The sequence below is a fragment of the Brassica rapa genome, chromosome A08 (genome assembly GCF_000309985.2).
Source record: "Brassica rapa cultivar Chiifu-401-42 chromosome A08, CAAS_Brap_v3.01, whole genome shotgun sequence".
Lineage (NCBI taxonomy): Eukaryota > Viridiplantae > Streptophyta > Magnoliopsida > Brassicales > Brassicaceae > Brassica > Brassica rapa.
The window spans coordinates 22252095-22274134 of NC_024802.2; the positions used below are offsets into that span (position 1 = coordinate 22252095).

The 22040-nt window shown below is 37.1% G+C and overlaps 6 protein-coding genes across 10 annotated transcripts; 1 reads left to right on the forward strand and 5 right to left on the reverse strand.

Moving 5' to 3' along the window:
• Nucleotides 1–145: 145 nt before the first annotated feature.
• On the reverse strand, nucleotides 146–4437 carry LOC103836505 (probable E3 ubiquitin-protein ligase ARI5). The gene is made up of 15 exons (XM_009112771.3): nucleotides 4034–4437; nucleotides 3576–3700; nucleotides 3244–3358; nucleotides 3073–3163; nucleotides 2710–2882; nucleotides 2525–2629; nucleotides 2341–2429; nucleotides 2148–2255; nucleotides 1936–2026; nucleotides 1749–1838; nucleotides 1357–1404; nucleotides 1015–1086; nucleotides 845–938; nucleotides 619–745; nucleotides 146–539 (listed from the first exon to the last, which is right to left on the reverse strand). The coding sequence occupies exons 1-15, from the start codon at nucleotides 4199–4201 to the stop codon at nucleotides 377–379; spliced, it is 1659 nt and encodes a 552-aa protein (XP_009111019.1). The 5' UTR covers nucleotides 4202–4437; the 3' UTR covers nucleotides 146–376.
• A 172-nt stretch (nucleotides 4438–4609) lies between these two features.
• Nucleotides 4610–6482, reverse strand: LOC103836506 (INO80 complex subunit D). Its single transcript, XM_009112772.3, has 2 exons — nucleotides 5846–6482; nucleotides 4610–5151 (listed from the first exon to the last, which is right to left on the reverse strand). Exons 1-2 carry the CDS (start codon nucleotides 6400–6402, stop codon nucleotides 4887–4889), a joined length of 822 nt encoding a protein of 273 aa, XP_009111020.1. The 5' UTR covers nucleotides 6403–6482; the 3' UTR covers nucleotides 4610–4886.
• Nucleotides 6483–6666: 184 nt separating this feature from the next.
• On the forward strand, nucleotides 6667–9321 carry LOC103836508 (chitinase-like protein 1). 2 transcript variants are annotated; one of them, XM_009112775.3, is made up of 4 exons: nucleotides 6667–6885; nucleotides 7538–7954; nucleotides 8420–8579; nucleotides 8658–9321. In XM_009112775.3, the coding sequence occupies exons 2-4, from the start codon at nucleotides 7567–7569 to the stop codon at nucleotides 9073–9075; spliced, it is 966 nt and encodes a 321-aa protein (XP_009111023.1). In that variant the 5' UTR covers nucleotides 6667–6885; nucleotides 7538–7566; the 3' UTR covers nucleotides 9076–9321.
• Nucleotides 9322–9478: 157 nt separating this feature from the next.
• LOC103836507 (uncharacterized protein At1g05835) lies at nucleotides 9479–10228 on the reverse strand. The gene is made up of 2 exons (XM_009112773.3): nucleotides 9942–10228; nucleotides 9479–9867 (listed from the first exon to the last, which is right to left on the reverse strand). Exons 1-2 carry the CDS (start codon nucleotides 10000–10002, stop codon nucleotides 9545–9547), a joined length of 384 nt encoding a protein of 127 aa, XP_009111021.1. The 5' UTR covers nucleotides 10003–10228; the 3' UTR covers nucleotides 9479–9544.
• A 259-nt stretch (nucleotides 10229–10487) lies between these two features.
• Nucleotides 10488–17294, reverse strand: LOC103836510 (signal peptide peptidase-like 5). 2 transcript variants are annotated; one of them, XM_009112777.3, is made up of 16 exons: nucleotides 15798–17294; nucleotides 15549–15707; nucleotides 15348–15459; nucleotides 15135–15254; nucleotides 14884–15041; nucleotides 14509–14694; nucleotides 14396–14430; nucleotides 14145–14301; nucleotides 14014–14067; nucleotides 13837–13929; nucleotides 13617–13759; nucleotides 13336–13490; nucleotides 12078–13263; nucleotides 11577–11670; nucleotides 10951–11088; nucleotides 10488–10839 (listed from the first exon to the last, which is right to left on the reverse strand). In XM_009112777.3, exons 1-13 carry the CDS (start codon nucleotides 15942–15944, stop codon nucleotides 13157–13159), a joined length of 1626 nt encoding a protein of 541 aa, XP_009111025.2. In that variant the 5' UTR covers nucleotides 15945–17294; the 3' UTR covers nucleotides 10488–10839; nucleotides 10951–11088; nucleotides 11577–11670; nucleotides 12078–13156. The 2 variants fall into 2 exon arrangements, with proteins under 2 accessions (XP_009111025.2, XP_009111026.2); XM_009112778.3 differs by lacking the exons at nucleotides 10488–10839; nucleotides 10951–11088; nucleotides 11577–11670 and having other exon boundaries at nucleotides 12968–13263; nucleotides 14509–14691.
• Nucleotides 17295–17544: 250 nt separating this feature from the next.
• Nucleotides 17545–21780, reverse strand: LOC103836511 (sn1-specific diacylglycerol lipase beta). 3 transcript variants are annotated; one of them, XM_033276435.1, is made up of 14 exons: nucleotides 21302–21501; nucleotides 21113–21154; nucleotides 20469–20688; nucleotides 20074–20174; nucleotides 19872–19993; nucleotides 19694–19785; nucleotides 19479–19584; nucleotides 19105–19259; nucleotides 18918–19024; nucleotides 18726–18847; nucleotides 18549–18646; nucleotides 18267–18475; nucleotides 17834–18173; nucleotides 17545–17745 (listed from the first exon to the last, which is right to left on the reverse strand). In XM_033276435.1, coding segments are annotated over exons 3-14 (1536 nt in total). In that variant the 5' UTR covers nucleotides 20471–20688; nucleotides 21113–21154; nucleotides 21302–21501; the 3' UTR covers nucleotides 17545–17663. The 3 variants fall into 3 exon arrangements, with proteins under 3 accessions (XP_033132326.1, XP_009111028.2, XP_009111027.2); XM_009112780.3 differs by having other exon boundaries at nucleotides 17551–17745; nucleotides 17834–18167; nucleotides 21016–21154; nucleotides 21302–21780; XM_009112779.3 differs by having other exon boundaries at nucleotides 17551–17745; nucleotides 21016–21154; nucleotides 21302–21780.
• Nucleotides 21781–22040: the final 260 nt, after the last annotated feature.

Genomic DNA, 22040 nt, shown 5'->3' on the forward strand with positions numbered 1-22040 from the left:
TTAAAATTTAAGATATTTTAAGCGGATGGACTCTAAAATCTCTACAGTATGCATTACCATAAAATTTTAAAATTGAAAGAGAAACATAAAAACAAAATCAGAATTGTTTTATTTATATAAGAGTAGAGAATATGCGAGATTTAAGTAAAAGCGTTTAAGATTAAATTTTATATATTTGATTTTTTATTGTGTGCGTGTTGCAAGTTAAAAAAAAAGTACACACCAATCTGAACATTAATTATGTCTATATTATGACTTTTATCAAATAACTTTTTTACAACTACAGAACAATCCGGTGTGCTTTGAAAGAGCATGGCAAAATCTAGTAGAGGGATTGTAAATTTGTAACTGAAACCCGAGAGACTTCAGTTTCCGTCTAGGTTTTTGCTGGACTCTTGGAGCTTCCTTTACCTTTCCCACCCCCATTTGTCTTGCTAGATTTAGTGTTTGTTGATTTGCTGCTAGCCCCTTGCGAATCCACATCAGCAAGACCATTCTCCAGAGCTTTCACCAGATTCTCAAAGTAGGTTTTCGTTATGCTGTTAAATACACAACACAAGTTTTAGCCAAACCTGTCACAGGTGCCTTAACACAGATGCACCAGAGAGGGACAGTTACCTGGTCAAACCGGTTAATTTTGTCCGGAAATGATTGAAGTCATCTGAAGGGCCTTCAGCAACTAGAAACACCTCCAGTTCCTTCTCTACGCATTTGTGGAGCCTCTCCAAACCTGACTCAGCCTCCCCTGATCAAAATCAACAAGAGAAAAATTTTAAACTTCAAGGGCTCAGCTCACACAACTAAGCTTTTCCTGAAAACAAATCAACAAGATGAGGATTCAGACCTTGCAGATACTCAAAAAATTGTTTCTTATCGTGATCAGGTAGATAGTAACCATATGCATATGTCCATTTCAGTACCCGTCTGCATTCAATGATCTGTAAAAGGTATATACATTAAAGAGATGTTGTTCACAAATCTCATAATTATTTCAATATTTTTAGCTGTGCTGACCTGAAGCCACGCCTCTGTGATGCACTTGAGCTGAGATTCTGGTGTGCCATGTATGTCACTAAGCTTCTCAATCTAGCAAAACAATGAGACAACAGCATGTGAGAAACTGCTTTAAACATTCTCTTACGTTCAAAACTCTTCATAACATGCCACATGTATAAGCACACCACAAAATCAACAATACAGTCCCTATTTAGATATTTAAATAGAGACTAGTGTTGCAAATAATAACAAAGGGAATATCATTCTCCACTCCAAAGAAGATTTAAGTATCATTCCATAGATAAAAGATTAACATGGAAACAAAAATTGAATAATGACAGTAACAACAATTCTTCTTACCTTCTCCGATCTTGCTTTCTCCAGATCCACCATAGCCTTTTGCCTCGACTGCCAATTCACACAAGAAAAGTAAATATATATTATATATGATTGGAATACGAGAAACCTCTTAACATACGGTAGAAAATAATGTCTTAGAAGCAGTGCAGCCAAGTGGTAAATAGACTACACTACAAAATAGTTTCTCAACCACACCCTTCACATGGTTCACATTTTCAATGTCCACAAAAGCCAAGGCTCACAAACAGGAAAAAGCAAATTGAAAATCGAAGTTCATGTCAAGCTCATTATAATGCCATTTCTAAGGTTCTTCCAAACAGCAATACTAATAGAATGTAAAGAACACTTTAAGCTTTCAAGTGTCTTCAAGGCATAAGAAGATTTGTACATACCGTTTGATTGCTTGCCCAGCGTTCATAATAATGAGTGTATCTCTCTAGCGAATTTTTTGCCATCTCTCGCCTCTTTTCAGCCTCATCATACTAAAAAAAACAAAATTTAATTGATATCAACAAAACAATACTAAAAAAGTTTCAAGGAGAATACCACATTCAAAGAAATAGTACAAGAGGTCCCTACCCGTCCTTCTTGTTTACCCGCTTCATACTTGTTGCAGGCATAAAAACCACCGGTTCTTTCCCCGTGATCTGTCCATGCATTAAGGCATAGCCTAAATATTCATATGAAGATACACATTCATTAGCACTTTCATCACAATATCAAATCCAAAAGATATCAGAGAGAAAACAAGGTTACAATTCAACATTGCAGAGATAGGGATAGAGCCTTACCAACAAAATTCATATTTACAAGGTGGAGTGCATGTCATGTGCATGCATCCATGGTTCTTTTCAATTGGCCGCTTACACTTCGGACAAGGCTTTGAATTGGCAAGTATCCTGTGTAAGAGGAATAAACATATTCATGCAAAGATGTACGGTAGAAATAAACAAAAGATTAAGGAAGCATGAACATGAATAATACCAGTTCATATTTTCCGATTCAGCGCTGTTCTTGCGTATCCACTGTGCAACTGTCTCGCAATCCACAGGGCGGTGAGCCTCTTCAGTGCACTGGAATTTTCATATTTAACAACAGTTCCACAGATAAGTTATAATTATTTAAATGTAGTAAAGGGAAAGCAGAATAGTAGTCACCAAGAACTTACATTCCAACAAAAGCTATGCGAGCACAAGCAGGACACATCATAACTACCAGTCCCAGCAGCAAAATCAATTGCATGCTCACATCCTGGGGCGGGACACCATTTCATCTAAAGCAGAAAAAAAAAGAGCGACATTAAAACAAGACGAGCGCTATATCATAGGCAAATGCTATCTTAGACTGTCTTACCTTTCTGTTGTCTTCAACATAAGACCTAATAAAATATCTATAATACTTCTCCTTGTCTTCCTTGGAAGCCAATTTTTCGAACATATCTTGACCGACAGCAGCAGGACAAGAAGGCTCGGGACACTTTAGCATCAAGCATCCTGGGCCACCATTTATGGTTGTACTGATATAACCTACACAAGTGTACAGTATAAGAGAAAATGTATAAGAAAAGAAATGTTATAGCAGAAAAAAAAAAAGAAACTTAAACAATTAAATTTATAGGCAAACACCTTTGATAATTGAAATGCAAACTAGATAACAATAAGATAAAATCACAAACCAGATGCAAGCATCCACAAGGATTATACGAATATGACTTACCAGTCCAGCATGTACAGCAGAAAGGATGACCACATGCAACCGATAGAATTTCTTCAGGAGGAAAGGTTTCAAAGCATATTCCACATGTAAGCTAAAACATCAAATGCGTCAGTGAAACGTTGAGTTACCAAGCAAGAATTATATAGAGAAAATAATCAGAAAAGGAATTACTTCTCCACTATCATCAGGGGTTGGAATCACAATCACAGGTGCATCCAATATGCCAACAGTTTTACGAACCCTCTCCTCATCCGCAAACCATTCATCATGAACTTTACTAACACTCCTAAAATGACACAGGAGGCATGTACATTAATATATATGTTCTCAAACAACCTAATAGAGTCCATTTATAGTAAGCAAATATTAAAAAAAAAATCTCTTAGAAGACAAAAAATTCGTTTTGAAACAATTATTTTGAGGAACAACAAGATGACATATATATATAGGAAAGAGATAGATTGATAACAAAATCATTTGGTTACATGTCAAGGGGATTATACCAGTGATAGTGAAGGAGCAAAACGCTTGCTTCAACCTCGCTTATGGAGAGTACCATGGAAACTTGTCCAATATCATCCTTCTGATGCCTGCGGATATCTTCTTCCTTGAGAACAACATAATTTACCTAGAATACAGCATCATTACAACAAAGATATAACAGATAGAAATAGAAACCAATCAGTCATGCAGTAACTCCATGGTAGATAGCCAATACATAAAGAATCTAGCAACCACTACACTTCCATCAAGCTTTTACACAAAGACAACAATCAACAGCTACACATTTCCATCAATACCTCGAATCTAAGACTAGACACCAACCTAAGCTCAAAACGGTAACAAGTTGCAAACTTTACTATCAAATGGAGTAATCAAATAAAGAGATTTAATTACCCTAAACAGAACAAAACCCAAAAACAAACTATAAAATGTCTTTTCTTCCTCAACACAAACCCACCTGAGATCGATGCGATGCGATCATCACGGAGTCGTCCACGTCTTCCTCCACGAACCCGTAATCGGGCTCACCACCCTCGCTGTAATCATCGGTCTCGCCGCTGTAAAAGTCATCCTCCTCTCCAGATTCCATGTCGTGGGCATTGAGCAGATCATCCTCGGAATCCATGATCAGCGATAATTCTCCCTAAAGGCTTGAGCTTTATAGGAATCAGACCAAACCCTTTGTTTCCCTTTGTAGCTGCTCAAGCTAGGGTTTGAGGTTTCGTTAACAAAAGAAAGAAAGGTTCCTGCTTTATAAAATAGGAGAGAGAATCTTGTAAAGGAAAGTTTGATCAGAGAAAATTTTAGGTAAGTTCTGAATCGCGGATAAGACTTGTACCACTCTCGGCTTGAGTCGATTGATTCAAGTAGTAAAAATGTAATCTTTTTCCTTTTAAAATGTTAGACATTCGTTAATTCTTTATAGTATTAGTTCTGTCTTAACGTAATCATGTTTTTTTCTAACATTTTTGTAAGAAAAGAACATAGTTTCTAATGTTTTTGGGTATTTATGTTTTGTCTTTTGGCAAGAAAAACTGTAATTAAGAACTCCATTAACGGCAACCATAGAGTGAATAACACAAGACATTCCTTTGTTATAAAGATTAACAAAGAAAAAAAGAAACATCTACAATATCTCCAGTGTAGCCAAAGACTTGCACTACAAAACCAGCTTTCTTCATGATGATGCATACTTGATTGCAGTATCTATCTCTATCGACAAACTAGGAGCCATTTATCTCACCTTCCATTTTTGCACAATCGTGGAAACAAACTATTTCTCTGCACTCTTTTTAACTCTTGTCCATTTATTAGCTTGTACTTTCTTCTTTGACTGAAGTTTTTAGATTCCCCTCTCTCCGTACAACTTTTCTCTTTGCTTGAATATGATGCACAAACGCAGCTACTATGTCGTGGAGTTTCGGTGGAGGCCTATTCGTTGAAGACGCATTATAGCCAGCATCTTTCAAAGCCTTAGCTACATCCTTCTGCGCTTTCTGGAAATGCGCATTACACAAGGCGGGAAGTGTCGACGCTAGTGTTGGCTTTGGACACGTTATTGCTTTCGACTGAGCTCTGCACATACCAAAATATAACAACGAGTTAGAATAATAGCTGGTTTAAGTAATCATCACATGCTAGTTACACTTCAAACACACAAAATTTCAATGTAAGAACAAAAGATGGTCTATTTACAGTTAGAACTTCAGGAAGATATAACTATCCACAGAATCCTAACTACATCAAAAGACACAAAAGGAGACAACAGTCGATTCCATTACACTCAAAAACCAAAGCAAGTTACTTTCAGTTCCTAACCCTATCTCTATAGCAAAATGGAGACAATAGTAAAGTCCTTATTTGGAAATTACGGTATCTTTGCCCATTACACTCAAGTTACTTTCCAATTCAGACAAAGCCAGTATGAACCAATTGATGTTTCACAGCATCACAAACCAGCAAGAGAAGTAACTGCAAATCCTAACCACATACAAAAGACACAAAAGGAGACAATAGTCAATTCCATTACACTCAAAAACCAAAGCAAGTTACTTTCAGTTCCTAACACTATCTCTATAACAAAATGGAGACAATTCTCAAGTCCTTAATTGGAAATTACGGTTTCTTTTTCCATTACACTCAGACCAAAGCAAGTTAATTTTCAATTCAGACAAAACCAGTATGAACCAATTGATGTTTCACAGAATCACAAACCAGCAAGAGAAGTAACTACGAATCAATAAAAGCAGCGAACTTGTTGTGAACTAACTTTTTACTGACGAAAGTGCAAGAAGTGTAAAGCTTCTGTTTTTTATCCGACAAGATATGAAGCGGACAGTAGTTCGTGAGCGGCATAGCCTTTGACTTGCACCCATTACCACAAGCCACACAGTTAACGTCACCATCGTTGTTGTCTCCGCTACCTTCAACGGCACCACCAACTTCATCCCCATAAACCTTACGTCTCTTGTTTTGGTGGCGATGATGATTCTCTTCTTTGAAAGGACTAACACCGTACTTCCAGTAATACTCTCTGTGTTGGGCCTTAAGATCCTCCATCAGGGCCCAGTAATGGTCTCTGTAGCATTTAGCTAGCTGCTTCAGGTTGTGCGATCGCCGTCGGAGAAGCTCAGGTCGTGTTAGATGAGTGGAGTGTTTGAGGATTTGATCCTCCGGTGACATCGTGATCGGTGAGAGGCTTGTGCTAGGGTTTCGAAATTGGGATTCTTCTGATACAGAAGCTTTCGTGGGGATTGAGGCAGCGATGGTGAACGGGTGCCTTGGGGGTTTTGAAGAAGATGGGTTTTGCTTTGAAGTAGAAGCCATTCTCACGGCGATGAGAGAGAGAGTCTGGAGGAGGAGGAGGAGAGAGAGAGAGGGGATGAATCCGCCGCCTATTGATATTTCCTTATAACACTCACGAAAAGGCCTGTCTTATAAGCCCATTGGGCCGTATAGAATATAACCCAATAGATCGAATTGAAAATTAAGAATTGGTTTGGTTTGGTTAAACCAGAGGCGGAGAAATTGACAGGTCAGCTGTCGGTGGGAAGGTGCCACTTCACTTAAGTAGGGCCCAGAACACCCACCAGCCTGTCTCACCAAACGTGATCTACACCGTTGCTTACACTCTAATCCAACGGTTGATAGAGACTGCTGATCCGTCACCAGCTTTAGTTTAATCCTTCGTCTCCTTACGCTTGAGGAATCTCTCAATTTCACGACAACGAAGCAAGAAAAAAAAAAACTAGTTATTGTCCCCCGTTGAAGCTCATCGGTCTCTCTAGATCTAGCTTATCGGCATTACAAGTAAGCGCTATTACTCTTAAGTACTTTGTGTAATTATAATCACAGCTAATCTTGACTCTGTGTAGCTGATTCATTATTGGTTTCGTGATTCTGATAAAATCTCTGATCAACATTCACATTTTGAATTCTTCACAAGCTCTACACTTGAGATTCTAATCTTGTGCATCATCCTTTTCCAATTTTGTATTATATCTGTTAATTTATCTTATCCAAGTTGCTGATTAAATTCTACATTTGCTGATTGTAATATTTTCGAGGTTTAATTCGATTTAATGTGTTTGGTTTTAGCAAGTTCTCATACTTATTGTTCAGCCTATGGTTAGAGTTTAAAATGTGTTATCTACTGGTGAATAAGACGTTGAAGTTCATTTCTTTATAGCATGTTCATGAGTAACACTTGCTTGCTAGGAAGAATAGAAAAAAAAAGTTTCTATTTTTAAGACAATTCAAACAAAAAGCCTGTCGAATTCTTTTTTTATATGATCTTGTAGCTGAAACTTGCTCATATATATTTTTTATATATGGTCAGAATTTAATATGTGTTCAGGAGTAATATTTGCTTGTTAGGAAGAATGAAATTAAAAGTATTTAAATTTTATCAGACGATTCAAACAAGAAACTAGTCTAATTATCTTTTTGTATGATCTTGTAGCTGATACTTTGCTCCATAGTTGTAAAGCTATGGTGACGATCCGTAGCGCGTCAGTCTTTATTCTAGTCCTTCTGGCTGTATCAACCCTGGCTTTGGTTGCCAATGGGGAAGACAAAACGATTAAAGTGAAGAAAGTGAAGGGGAAGAAGGTGTGCACGCAAGGATGGGAATGTGTCTGGTGGTCTGAGTACTGCTGTAACGAGACGATCTCGGATTACTTTCAGGTGTATCAGTTTGAGCAGCTCTTTGCCAAAAGAAACACTCCTGTTGCTCATGCTGTTGGGTTCTGGGACTACCAGTCTTTCATCACCGCTGCTGCTCTCTACGAGCCTCTTGGGTTTGGTACCACTGGTGGAAAGCTCATGGGACAGAAAGAAATGGCTGCGTTCCTTGGTCATGTCGCCAGCAAAACGTCCTGTGAGTTTTCTTCCATACTCTTAATGCCTTGATTACAGTCAATGTTTTGAAAACCGGACCGGCGGTCAATGTAGCTGAGTCAATGGACCGGTTCAACCGGGTTTTACATTTTAAAGTATAACTATAAAATTATTTTTAAGAAAACTTTATATCATGGTTAAAATCTAAAAATCATAATATAAAACTATAATGAAAACTAATATATTTAGATATATATTAAAAACAATATGAATTTTTATGAATTTTTTTTAAATTGCATTTTTAGTTTTTAAACTTGAATTCGAGAAAATCGGGTTTTAATATTGAATCGGTTCACCGGTTTTAGCGAGTTTTGCCGGTCAAAAACCGGATTTTCCGGTTTAACTCAAATCCGGTTTTTAACACAACCAAGACATAGACTTTGTGGTTTCTATGTTATAAGCAGCTTTTAACAAGCATGAGTTGTTACTGTGTTGTCTTATATAGGTGGCTACGGAGTGGCAACAGGAGGGCCTTTAGCTTGGGGTCTGTGCTACAACAGGGAGATGAGCCCAAGCCAATCTTACTGTGACGAGACCTGGAAGTTCAAGTACCCTTGCAGCCCTGGAGCTGAATACTACGGACGTGGCGCCTTACCCATTTACTGGTAATGCATTTCTCCTCTCTATATCAAACTCACATTCTTATGTGTACTCAAAAGAATGTCACTTGTGTGTGTACAAAGGAACTTCAACTACGGTGCAGCTGGTGAAGCCCTCAAGGCTGATCTCTTGAACCACCCCGAGTACATCGAGCAGAACGCCACGCTTGCCTTCCAAGCTGCAATCTGGAGATGGATGACACCGATCAAGAAGGCTCAGCCTTCAGCTCACGATATCTTTGTCGGAAACTGGAAACCGACGAAGAACGATACGTTGTCCAAACGTGGCCCCACTTTTGGTACCACCATGAACGTCTTGTATGGAGAGTACACGTGTGGTCAAGGTGATATTGAGCCGATGAACAACATTGTCTCGCACTACCTGTACTTCCTTGATCTTTTGGGTATTGGAAGAGAAGACGCGGGGCCTAACGAGGAGCTCAGTTGCGCTGAGCAGAAGGCATTTAACCCTTCAACTGCACCTACCTCCTCTTCCTCGTAAGTCTCCAACACTACTCATACTTCCTCCTATTGCCGTTGTTCTCAAGTCACTCTTGCTTTAACTCGACAAGTGTTATGTAATAAGTGAAATTGCTTGTGTGTGCTTTTTTGTCTGTAGAACTTATGCAAACGAAATTTTATATTTTTCATGTATGTAATAACCATATTCAATTATGATATTTGCCGAATGTGTGTAAAAATAGAGAAAGCAAGGAGACATTAATGTGTGTTGCGAATGATGTTTCTATTCGTTTGTTATATAAAGTTTGGTTTCTAATGGAGTCTCCTGTGTTCTTGGTGGAGGATGAGATCATCTCACCACAAACAGCTTATAGCTTTTATAGTAGAGACAACTTAATAGCTGCTCTTTTGTACATAGATTCAACATATTGCTAAAAGCTCAATTGGTAAAAAAGGTGGTCTGAACAAAGAGATTTATTCTTATTGATTTTAAATATTTTATTGATGATTCACTCGCACTGAAAAGACCAAGAAAGAGGACTCAGAGCAAACTGGTTTGAGCTAGAGTAGTTGAAAGAGAGAGTCTCCATTGGACTCAACGGTAAACCGTCGTTAACCACGCAGTTCCCGGCGGAAGAGGAGAGGACACGGAGGAGCGTAGGGTCCACAAGAGACTGAGGGAAGCCTTGACATTTCAGACGGAGGTTGATGATAGGACACATTGGACATTTGTTCATCACCTCAACTCTGAACTTCTTTCCTTCTCCCAACTTCACCTGCGTCTGTCTCACCGTTGGTTCGCTGCTTTTGCTGTCACACTTTTCTCCAAAACCTACACACACATACATCCACCATTCACATGTGTCTGTATATATATGGTTACAATCCAAGAAGTTATGAAGTTACCTGTTTGAAGAAGCAAGAGAGCAAGAGATGACCAAAGAAGGAACTTGAGAGAGATTGACATTTGGACACAAGTAGAGACATAAGAACTACAGAACTATTGAGTATAAATACACACAGTGTGTATGTGTATGAAATGTGAAGGAATGAGTCAAGAGATACGTCCAATAATGGTCACATGCACAGAGAACCAAATAAAGGTGGGAAATAAAAGTTAGCACAATACCAAAGGACTTCTTTCTTCACGTGTTGTGTGTCAGACTCAAGAAAACTATTCACCCTTTATGTCTGACTCAAATCTTAATTCCTTGTCTATATAATCTTTGAAAGCTCTTTTATATCATCATCATCATTCGCTTAAATATAAAAAGTCCATCATCATCATCATTCAACAAATAATTCATATTTTTCTTTTTTTACATGTTTTTTTGGAGTTTGACGCTAAATCAATAAAATGTTCAGAAGAGTTCAAGAAATGCAAGCTTGATTATAACTTTATATCTGGATCCATGACAAATGGTATGAAAGTAGAGCACAATGGGTGGAAAAGACAGTAACGAGTTTCGAATTACAAAACAAGAAGACAGTGTCTTAGACATGCATCAGGATGATGCAAACGGTCAAACCAGATTACAACATACACAATAATGATACATGAAACAGAGGAAACTCTACATTTCACTATTTATTCACCAAGGTGGCATGCCCTTAATTTAAGTAGTAAAAACAATCTCAAATAACGTACGAGTCTTCTAAGGTACTTAGTTACTAAACAATCTCTAAAACCCTTTCTTGTGAGTGAGTTCATGATCTCGTAGTAGAAGACGGAGAAGTTCAACGCCAAAGCCAATCTGATAGGATGTGTAGGAGGAAGTTTAACCTCAGCAGCAGTAGTGACAATCTGTAAAGGAAAAAACTGATAATAAGTAAAGCGACAAAACAGAGAATAAAGAACCAAGCAAATCTTCAGAAACATGTAACTAATCTTTAAGTGAGCATTGTTATAGCTTACATATTGTTGAAGAAGATGGTTGATTGATCCTCGGAAGTAGAGGGAATGAGAGATGCTCATCCAACACAGACTATCAACACGTATGTTTGAGTGCTCTAGCTCAACCTTGTCCATATATATATAAGCTTTGATTTGTCTCTTATCCAATAAAAGCAACAAACATAAGAAGAAAGTCAAAACAAGCAAAATAATCAAAGGAAACAAAACAGAAAAGCACGTAAGAAAGAATCTAAGGAAACAAAAACATAAAAGCAAGTAAGAAACACAAAACAAGAAAGCAAATGTGATGTTGATTTTAGAAAAAAAAAACAAGAGGGAAAATTGCTTCATTATGAGATTGATTACGAAGAACTAAATGATCATAAGTGTCAAAGACAAAAAGAAATAAACAATCACTAACTTTAATTGACCGAAAGAAATACATAATTTCTAACTATCAATGACTGGATGTAACTTCTAATTCTTTTCACAAATTACACATTAAGTTTTCATTATCAATCGAATAATATAGAAATTTTCCCCCAAGTTTGAAAATCTCTTTTTTTATAAAACATTTTAGTGAAAACAATTTTACAAATCAGTTTATGTTAATTTAAAAAAATTCAAGAAAAGAGGAGCGTACGTACCCGTGTAGACGTACTGGTGTAGACTTTGTCCATAGGAGCTTTGATCATCTTTGCATTATTAACATCATTCGCCTTCCCACTAGCAGATTTGTCTCTTAGCCAATAAAAGAAACAAACACAAGAAGAAAGTTAAAACAAGTAAGAAACACAAAACAAGAAAGCAAATGTGATGTTGTTGATTTTAGAAAGAGAAAAACAACAAGAGGGAAAATTGCTTTATTAAGAGATTGATTATGAAGAACTAAATGATCATAAGTGTCAAGACAAAAGAAATATACAATCGCTAACTGGATGTTAGAAATATACAATCTCTAACTATCACTGACCGGATGTTACTTCTAATACTTTTCACAAATTACACATTAAGTTTTCTTGATCAACCAAATAATATAGAAATTTTCCCTCAAGTTTGAAAGTTTTTTTTAAAAAACATTGTAGTGAAAACAGCTTTAGAAATCAGGTTATAGTAATTTTAAAAAGATCAAGAAAAGAGGAGCTTACCCGTCCGTGTAGACTCTGTTTCCATGGGAATAGTCTCTTTTTCAAGCAACTCTTTAATCCGGACAGAGTTAGTCTTCACTGCTGTGTGTTGTGAGCCTTACTAACTCTTCTTTAAAAACTGACGCACTCCATCTAAGAAGAAGAAAGAGAAAAATAATCTGGAGAAATAATCTGAAGAAGAAGAAAGAGAAAAAGGAAATAATTGATTTGTGGTGCGCTATGATAATGAATATAAATAGACCCCAATTTCCTTTATTGCAACACTCCCAATGTTCTTTATACCGTTGCTTCCCAGTTCCCATAATCCAATAAATATTAGCCGTTGGACAAAAATAAAAATGATTTATTATTAGATCAAAATGATTTATTATATTTACCTGCTGTGTTGACAAAAAAAAAATATTTACCCACTGTAAAAGTGTTGAAACACCTCACGGTTCACTCTATGATGTTACTAAAGTCTGATGTTACTTAAGTCTAAAGCTTCTCATCAAAATCTTTTTAAAAAATCCCATTTTAAAAAGCCTATGATGTTACTAAAGTCTAAAAATATTGGAGTAGAAAAAAATGAACCGTTGCTTCCCACAGTCCAATAAATACTAGCCGTTGGACTTAAATAAATATTTTTATTTTTATTGAATTTTCTTTTAGAGGACTAAAATAATTTATTATATTTACCCACTGAAAAAAATGTTGAAACACCTCACGGTGAAAACATATTTCACTCTATCCTACTTGTATTAAGTTTCTCTTTAAAATCTAAAAAACAATCCCATTTTAAAAAGCTTATGATGTTACTAATGTCTAAAAATATTGGAGTAGAAAAGTTCTTCGCATTAAAACCTTAGTTATCGTTTTGTTAAAGTCTTGTTGTTCACTAGTTCATTATATCAGTGATAAAATAAATTAAATTTTAGATACAGAACTTTGGTGAAAATATGTATACTTATACAATTACATTTATACGAGTGGGGGCTCAACTAGTGTGTACATGTAAGGGTCAAATCCCATGTGTTACATTTATGAGCAAAAGAAAAAAAATGTCAGAATCATGTTGATTTTTTATGTAGGAGAGCAAGTTATGCTCCTGGAGATGGATTTACATCTGAAGCTGAAGGCTCCTGAGTCCCGTAGTTCCACAAGTCTCTGAGTTCTTTCCTCACCAACCCTAGTATAACCGTTATACCTGCAAAGTGTTCAGCATTTAGTTGGTTAATCAAATGCATAGTAGATTCATTAAAAATGACTCGAGAGATACCGAGAGTGCATGGCACTAGATAGAGCAATGCAGGTTGACCGTGTCCGTTCATAAGATATAGTCCCAAGTATGTTAAGAATAGTCCAAGTCCGTAACCAAACATCAACCATGGGAAGTAGCCTTTCACTACTCCTTTGTTGTTTTCCCTGTCATATCTGAGAGAGAGACATATTATTGAGTTTTGACCCCAAAAAAAAAAAAAGACATATTATTGAGATGGTGCACATTGAATAAGGACAGTGTTTGAAACAGTATAATAAGTCGATGCATGAGAGGGTTACCTGAAGATAAAGCATATGAGAAGACCCGGGAATAGAATGTCTCCAAAACCGATCATGTTGTAACCACCCCATGGATCAGAAAGCCTTGGAAATCTCAGTAGCATGGGAATAGATTCTCCTGTGTCTTTGCTCCCACGTGCAACCTATATGTCATAGATTAATAACTATTAAGGTTATGAGACAGGCATTGGTCAAATGAAGGAAAAATATCGAAACTCACTGCAATCATCACACTTTGCTTGAAGATTAGTGGTGACAGGAACACCCAAAAGATGTCATAGAAAAATGCACAACATAGAAGAATGGTTGCAACCTAAAGCGTGACATACAAAGAGATCATAAATGAAATATAAACATAAAATACTTACAAAAATATATATAAAAACATAACACTCACCCTGATATTAGGTAGCCGAGCCACTTGCAAGACATTTATCATCAAGCAAATACCCTGTATTTAACAGAGCCAAACATTAAGATATTAATTATTCAACAACTATAGAGTTAGGAGTATTAATAAGGACTTACGAAAATATCTTGGCCGGCCCATGCATACGATGTTTTGCGGTTTATGAACCAGACGACAGCAACCACAAAGCAGAACAACAGAACCATGAGTGAGAGAATCGTTACATTCCCAAACAAAGGGACTTTCACAGTCTTCCGACCACATTTATTGCATCTCCTGCAATAAGAGAAAGCAAACACATGATGGTTTTAACTATTTTGGAACAGAGAGATGTTTCATGTGTTGAAAAGTTTAGGATTCTGAGTATTACATTGTTATGAGGGTATAGATAATATTATGCATTCCCTGAGATACAAAAATATATATATTAGTAACTATGATGTTAATTAAGGTTAATATAAGATCAAGATAGGACAACGTTACCTGCATACCACCAATGCAGAAAAAGACGGTGAGGATCAAGATGAACCATGATGACATAAAGAAGAAGAGCAACACAAGGAACGTGGACGCTGATATGACAAAGATAACAGCACCAGTAGCACTAATATCAAGTGTTTCATCGTCATCTTTTGTAGCATCTTTGGTAGCACCATCAACTGAAGACTTCTACCAAGAAAGATTCAGATGTTAGGGAAAATAAACACATATTATATTGTATTTAATTATTTATCTTGTTGACAGTTTCTTGTTGATAATATGTATATTTTATTATTTCATCTTGGCGATGAAGTTTAATATGTGAAAAAAGAAGTTTAATATTAGTAGAGCTCCTAAATAAAGTCTGGTAAAAGGCACCTTTGGTGATAATTCATTGTACTCATCATCGTTCTCCTTAGGACCGGTGCAATGTGACCAAACAGAAGCAATGAAAACTGTTCCAACAGACATAAGCCAGAGGAATGCCACTGCATAATCCACAACTGGGCTTTTTGGAGCATACAATAATAGCTCCACTGCCCCAAAAAAAGACCCATTAAGTAGCCATCAAAAGAATGGTACAAAGAAACAGATAGACTATCATTAAAAATGATAGAATAAGAACATACCTTTCTTATTTGCCATAAGGGATTTCTTCAAGGCATCTCCAGATGATGTAGTAATCATCAAAACAGGTATAGTAAGACTTAAAGGAGTTTCTCCCTCAGTACAAGCCATCTCATCCAGCTCTGAACAAAAAAAAATGCAAAGATAAGAGAAACAAAGAGATGTCAGAGGCTCATGAAAACAAAAGCAAGAAGGTTTAGGTTATGAGTCCTAACCTTCTTTGTCGTTTATTAAAACCAAAGCTGCAGCTCCTCCTGCCTGTGCAACCTGAGCCTTAGCTGTGAAAGTACATTCCCCACGTACAGATAACGCAATAGAACCAGATAGCTGCAAGAATTAAAAACAAACATCATAACAAATAAAACAAAAACATGATGGTGATTATGATGGAGAAGAAAGAGGGACAACAAAAAAACCTTTGAGGTTAAATTGGAGCAACTGTTCAAAGGAGTTGTAAGAACAACAGGAAGTCTAACAGCTTTGTCTTTATCAGACGGAAGCACGGCACCAAACTGAGCAGTCATGCCACTAAAATCTTCACCATTTTCTCCGTTCACCCAATGCTCAACCTTGACCTGGACAATATCTTTTTTATATTAATAAAGATTCTTAATGATAAACATGAATCTATAGGGAAAAATTCTAATGAGGCATTCGACATTTACCATTTGATATTCGTTGGAACAGCCAGGAATCTTGGGAGCCGCGGCATCTTTAGAAGGAGCTTCACCAGCACCAAGGCATAGCAGACCGGTTAGATAGAGGGCCACGGCTGCCGCGAGAATGCGGCAGCTAAACGGAGGCAACGACATCGCCACCCTAAGAGAGGGATAGAGAAGGGGAATGTTAGGATGATGGAAGAAAGAAAAAGAAGGGAGCGAGAAGAGGGAAATAGATTATTCTCGGTTCACCTTCCCTGTTACACAAGTCATTTTTTTTTCCCTTTTTAATCTTTTCTATTTCGATTTTCTTTTTTTCCCTCGCTTTACATTATTTCCAAATAATGAAAGAAAAGAAAACTCGAAAAAAAAAACAGTTAGAGTTAGTTTCCATCGTTAATTTGACGATGATCTAAAATAGATAAATATTATTTACAAACAAACGAAGTAGAATGAATGGATAATTTTAAACATTTGCCAAAACTATATATGAAAGGAGAAAGAGACAAATCAATTAGACTTCATGAGACGATAACCGAAAATTTATAAAAAATGGAAAAAATTAATTTTGAATGAGTATATGCATTTGTGAACGGGTATATCGGAATTTTAAGATATTAGCATTAATTCTATAATGAAGTTAGCAATAGTTGGACAGCAACCGGAACAACACATCATCACAAGGTCAGTAACTGTGATTAGTGGCATTGAGATGAAAGAAATGTAGACTCTAATAGATTAGAAATAAGATTGAAGTTGAACCATCTCCTTTTATAACACCCTGCGAGTTTATGTGAGTTTTATTACGCAATGCGAGACAGGAATTTTATATGTTTGGGAGCAGACCCGTCTCTAGGCAGTGTAGTTTTATGTGAATTTTTTTTTTTTTTTAAATATAAACCGATATACCCGTAGAAATCGGTATAAATGAGTCAAATTTTTACATATTATGATCCCCTAAATTAGTGGTACATATTACATATATACTTTCCATAAATCACTGGTAATATCACTGGAATAAGTAAAAAAATCTACTTGCATTTTTGCATTTAATTCACCCATTGATGTAGCAGAAGAATATATGGAAATAAAAATTAAAGACAAAAAATAACTTTTTTGACATTAATGACGAAATCGGTAATTAATAGGAGGCTTTACGTTTGGTTAAGTAAAACTCATTTTGCTCCTTCCCAAGCCAAAAGAAATCATCGAGAGGTATGGAGAACCAAAAGACGACTTTCAAGTTTGAGTTATTAGATAACTTGTCAGAGAAGCAAGATGTGATACGTTCTCCTAAATTCGCAAGCAGCAGCGGATCTCAAGGTTAAACTCGACAAGGAGAGAGCTGAATCTGCTGTATCTAAAGTTGTTGTGCGGTTGAAAAATGCTTTTTGCTTTTCTCATACTAAGATTGGAGGGTGTCATGAGAGGACAGATGATTACCAGTTGTTGCTGCCTTCATGAAACCTGAGAAGGAGCTTCACCAGCCTCAAGACATAGCAGACCGCTGCGTGAATTCGGCAGGTAACCGGAGGCAACGACATCGCCACCCTAAGAGAGGGATAGAGAAGAGGGAAATAGATTATTCTCCTTTCACTTTTCTTGTTACACAAGTCATCTTTTCCCTTTTTTAATCTTTTCTATTTCGATTTCTTTTTTTTCCCTTGCTAACAATGAAGAAAAACTCACAAGTTAGCTTGTTCTCTCACTGCATTCACACTTGCAATTCTCTTGTTCTTTCTTTTTTTAAGACTATAAAAGGCTTTAACTATTGTTTGAATATAAAATGACAATAGTTCATTCAATAATGTTGCTGTTTGATGTTTAAATAGAAACATATATGCACATTGTGTCATCTTTCATGTCTCTCTGTCATACTACTATATCAGGTTCACTTGTCAGATCGCTGAAGAGATTCCGTGACTCTAGAACCTTGTGCATCGCATGTCTACACCTGGAAGTAAAAAAAAGAACTAAGCCTCAAAGAGTGTTTCATTATAAGAAGGGAACCGAAGTTTTGGATTAGAGTAAAGAGTTGCTACCTCCAAGGAAGATGATCAAGGAACATTGATGGAGAAACCATAAGCTCTTTGAACCTCTCTCTTTTTGCAACATACGCTTTGTAACCACCACTTGTCACGTCACAGATCGGCCATCCTCGCCATATCGGCACGCTCATGTTGTTTACTTCCGGTACAATATGGATGACCAAACCCGGCAAGAACATCTCCGGAGCTTCTTCATCATAATCTTCTCCTCCTCTTGTTGGCACTGTCTCCATAAACTGAGTCACAGGATTATCCGTTGAGGCCACCAGCTCGTGGAACGGATTAATGAACTCTTCGTCGTGTTGCCTCACTTCCACTTCAGCTGAATCTTCAACTTATTAAGACAAGAAGAAGCGTTATCACTTCTCATTAGCTAACCTTTCTTGATGGAGAAGTTATCATCAAGAGTGAGATAAAAAGTTGTTACCAGTTATTATTGATGATGGTATTGCTTCTTCTCCTTCAACAACATTTTGTCGTTGGCGTTTGCTAGCAGACAAGAACCGGCGCGCGAGTCTGAAAATGAGTGCTGTATCAGCCTTAGGGTCTTGAGACAGCACTTTGAGCGCAGCTACTTGGAGCCGGCGGATTGATCCATAAGAGAGCCGCGATGAGAACTCGTTATCTAGTACAATGCTGGTTAGGGACTATAAAACATTAGTGACTTAAATAATGTCAGCGTATGATTCGTTACAAAAACAAATCTAACCTTGTAACAAACTCAGAACAAGCTTCTGCCACATCTGAATCTACACATGGGAGTGGTCCGTATGCGTATACATAGAGGTTAGGGAACCTGCAACGAAGCTATATAACAAAAAGAAAATGAATAAAAGATAAGTAAAGGAGAGATAGATGTAATCTTTTTGTGAAATTGAGAACATACTCTAACTCCTAGTAACGAGGCAATAGCACCTCCTAAGGAATGTCCAACGATGCGGATGCTGTAGCCATCACACTCGCATCCATCACCAATTAACGAAGACAAGAACCCAATAGATTCTGATTCTGCACACTCCATTTTGTATAATTAGCTTAGAGAAGCCTTAAGTTGTGACAATTTATTCTGAACTCTTACCTCCAAATTTGGGATCGCCTTCTATTTGCATAAATAGATCTCTAGCAGCTTCTACTATTCCTGAATGTCCGTAGTGTGTTCGTGAAGAGTCCATAACATGAATGTTACTGACATAAACACACACATGAAAATATTTATTTTTTATTTCACTGTTTCTTATAAGAGAGAGAGAGAGATAGAGACTGACTTTGTTAGCCCATCCAAGTCTTCAGCAGTTAGTGAACAAGCACGGCCCAAACCATCGGTTATTAGATCTTCAGCCGTCTCGGTTCCTCTAACAGCAATTACAACACATCTGAGATAATGCAAGACCACAACGAAGTATGTTGCTTTACACTTCTCCTGCAATAACAAAACAATTACACTAATAGATGAGAAAAAGATTCTAAATGCATTGAAGCCCACAAGATACTCAAAAACAACTTCAAATACACATAAATGTTTTCTTCAAATAATTGTTTTTTCTTCTACTATATCGATTCATTTGTGTTAGACCACAGATAAAGCAAAGGCATACAAGATCTTTCTAACACAAGACTGCTATGAAGGGAACAAACTTACACTACAAATGCGACCTCGTCTAAGAACATGAGCAGGAAAGTCTATGAACTTAAGGAAGGCAGCTGCATGACCTCGCCACCAATTGTCACCATCAAGCTTAGGCCGCCTGCGAATAAATTGCAAGGAAAGCTTCTCACATTAATATCAAACGAAACAAGACTTTTAAAGAAACAAGTTGGAGTTTTCTTCAAACGAGCTAACCAGGTGTAGTATACCATTTACGGCTCCAAGGTGTTAGTATCCCTTGCCTACATATCCATGTGCATAGAAACAAAGCAGGGTTTCTCCCAACATCAAGCAGTGGCCCCTGCAAAAAATTGCCACACACGGAGGTGAGATATAATCTACCCATCTAAAAAAGAGCTTTGGGGGGTTTGTGTTGTTCAAACGTACAGTATAAGCAGCTTCTGCGAATTTATGCAACGTGGCAGCCTCCTGGAGATGAAACGCTGGAGCTTCTATACAGTCTTCATGCGATTCAGGAAACTGGCTATTGTTCTGCAACAGAGCAAGGCCTGAAATAGACGAAGTGATTAGAGACTTTCTCCACATTGTTTATTTCCTAAATAGACTAAAAGTTTCAGATCTTATTAACCTGCTAAAAACTCCAGGTGGCCAGTGCCTGATGCACGATATGAAACAAGATCACCTAGCAGTCTTGCAACTGAACACACTTCGTCTTCCTCAATAACTCCCCTGGAGCAGAGAAACAAATTCTAAGAGTCTGAACAAAGTAAACTTGCTATAGACAAAAAAAATAAGTTTCAAAAATTAGGACAAGATATAGTTGTCGTTCTAGAGTTTTGCACACAAATTAAGAAACTAGTTAAATGTTCAAATTTGCCCATTATAATTGCATAACATTTATTGAAATCAAATTAAAAGAAAAAATTGTATTGCAATCATAAAAATACACTTATTTTTGTTACAAAAATTTTATGCTACAACGACACTTAATTTGAAATGGAGAGAGTATTCACTAAAACTTACATATATTCGCGACGCCCAAGACAGCACAAAACCTCACGAATCCCATGGTCAAACACCTCCTGGTAATGAGCTTTCCAGGCATCATCTTGAGTTGCGTAGAAAGACCGCCATTGCAGTATATCTGATCCGGTAAAGCATTGAGCCAACGCAACAAAGCAGACAGTGATCAAGAAGGCAACCTGCAGCGTTTGCTTCCACCCACGCGTGTCTGAAGATAGCCCTGAGCAAAAGAAAGTTACCAAAAGAGGTTCTTAAACAAGAAAAAAGTGAAAAAAAAAAACAATTACATAGCTATACAACTGAACTACAAAATAAAGCTTCAACTTATATGAGGCCAAACAAGATTAGAACTGCCCAAGTAGGTGACTTTAGACAGCCAAATCAATTTAAATTTGTGTCTTATAAGTTAACTGAACTACAAATAAAGCTTCAACACAGAGGAAAGATAGATAGCCTCATAAAATATTTATGAAGATTCTAACTGCCTAAGTACGCCAATTTAGACAACCAAAACAATTTAAATTTGTATGTCTTTTTAAGTTTTTACCTAAAACGCAATGTCTTGGCAATCCATCAGGGGAAACAAAGGTGGAGACACGGAACATAAGGTAAGATGCACCAATAAATTGCAGTAGAGTAATTACCATTGCAAACCGTGTCCACCACAGCCACGTCTTATACTTCATCTGCAAACCCACAAAGTAAATGAACTATTAAACACTAAAGAGAAATGTATAATCAAAGAAACAATTACATCAATAAAGGCGACACCTTTCCTTCAAAGACTTGATTTTTAAAAACGAAAATTCACAATTTAGAGAAAAAGGCGTTACCTTTCGTTCGAGGCTGTAATGAGTAGGAGAATCCATGATGGTCATAGCCATGAGCTCCTGTGTAGACCCGACCTTAACCATAACGGCGAGTTTGACGCAGGCGGCTACGCAAACGGCGTAGAGGGGGAAAAGCTGGGCGGCGCTGTCGCAATTTGAGTTGGAGACGAGAGTCAGGACACCGCCGGAGACGATTATTGCCGAATTGGCAATGCCGAGAACGATTATCGTTTTCCTAACTCTCTTCAACCTCGAAATCCACATGATTGTTTGGGTGATTGTTCCGGTGGTGGTCGTTGTCGGAGATTAGAAGGTCAATGTCTCGACGGGCAAGGAAGCACGAAGAGACATCTCCGAGAGAAATCCGCACACGGATCTCTGTCGATTTTGTTTCAGATATGTTTTTTGAGAGAAAAACAATCTGATCTTCGGACACAGTTGGAATCTATGTCCGAACGAAATAAAAATAAATAAATAACACGGAACACTTTATTAAAAGTTAGTTATAACTTATAAATACTATTATATGGTTGGCTTGGTCCCAAAATTATATTTCATGACTAATTATTCCCACGTTACATGATGAATTATCTGAGTTGGCCAAAGATTGGAGTTAATTTTACCAATATTTGTTTGTTTTTTTTTGTAACAAAGAAATATTTGTTTTAGCGATAAAATAAAAACCTTTTAAGGGAGAAACTACTTTTTTGTTATATTAAAGAAAACAGAGAACTGTGAACAG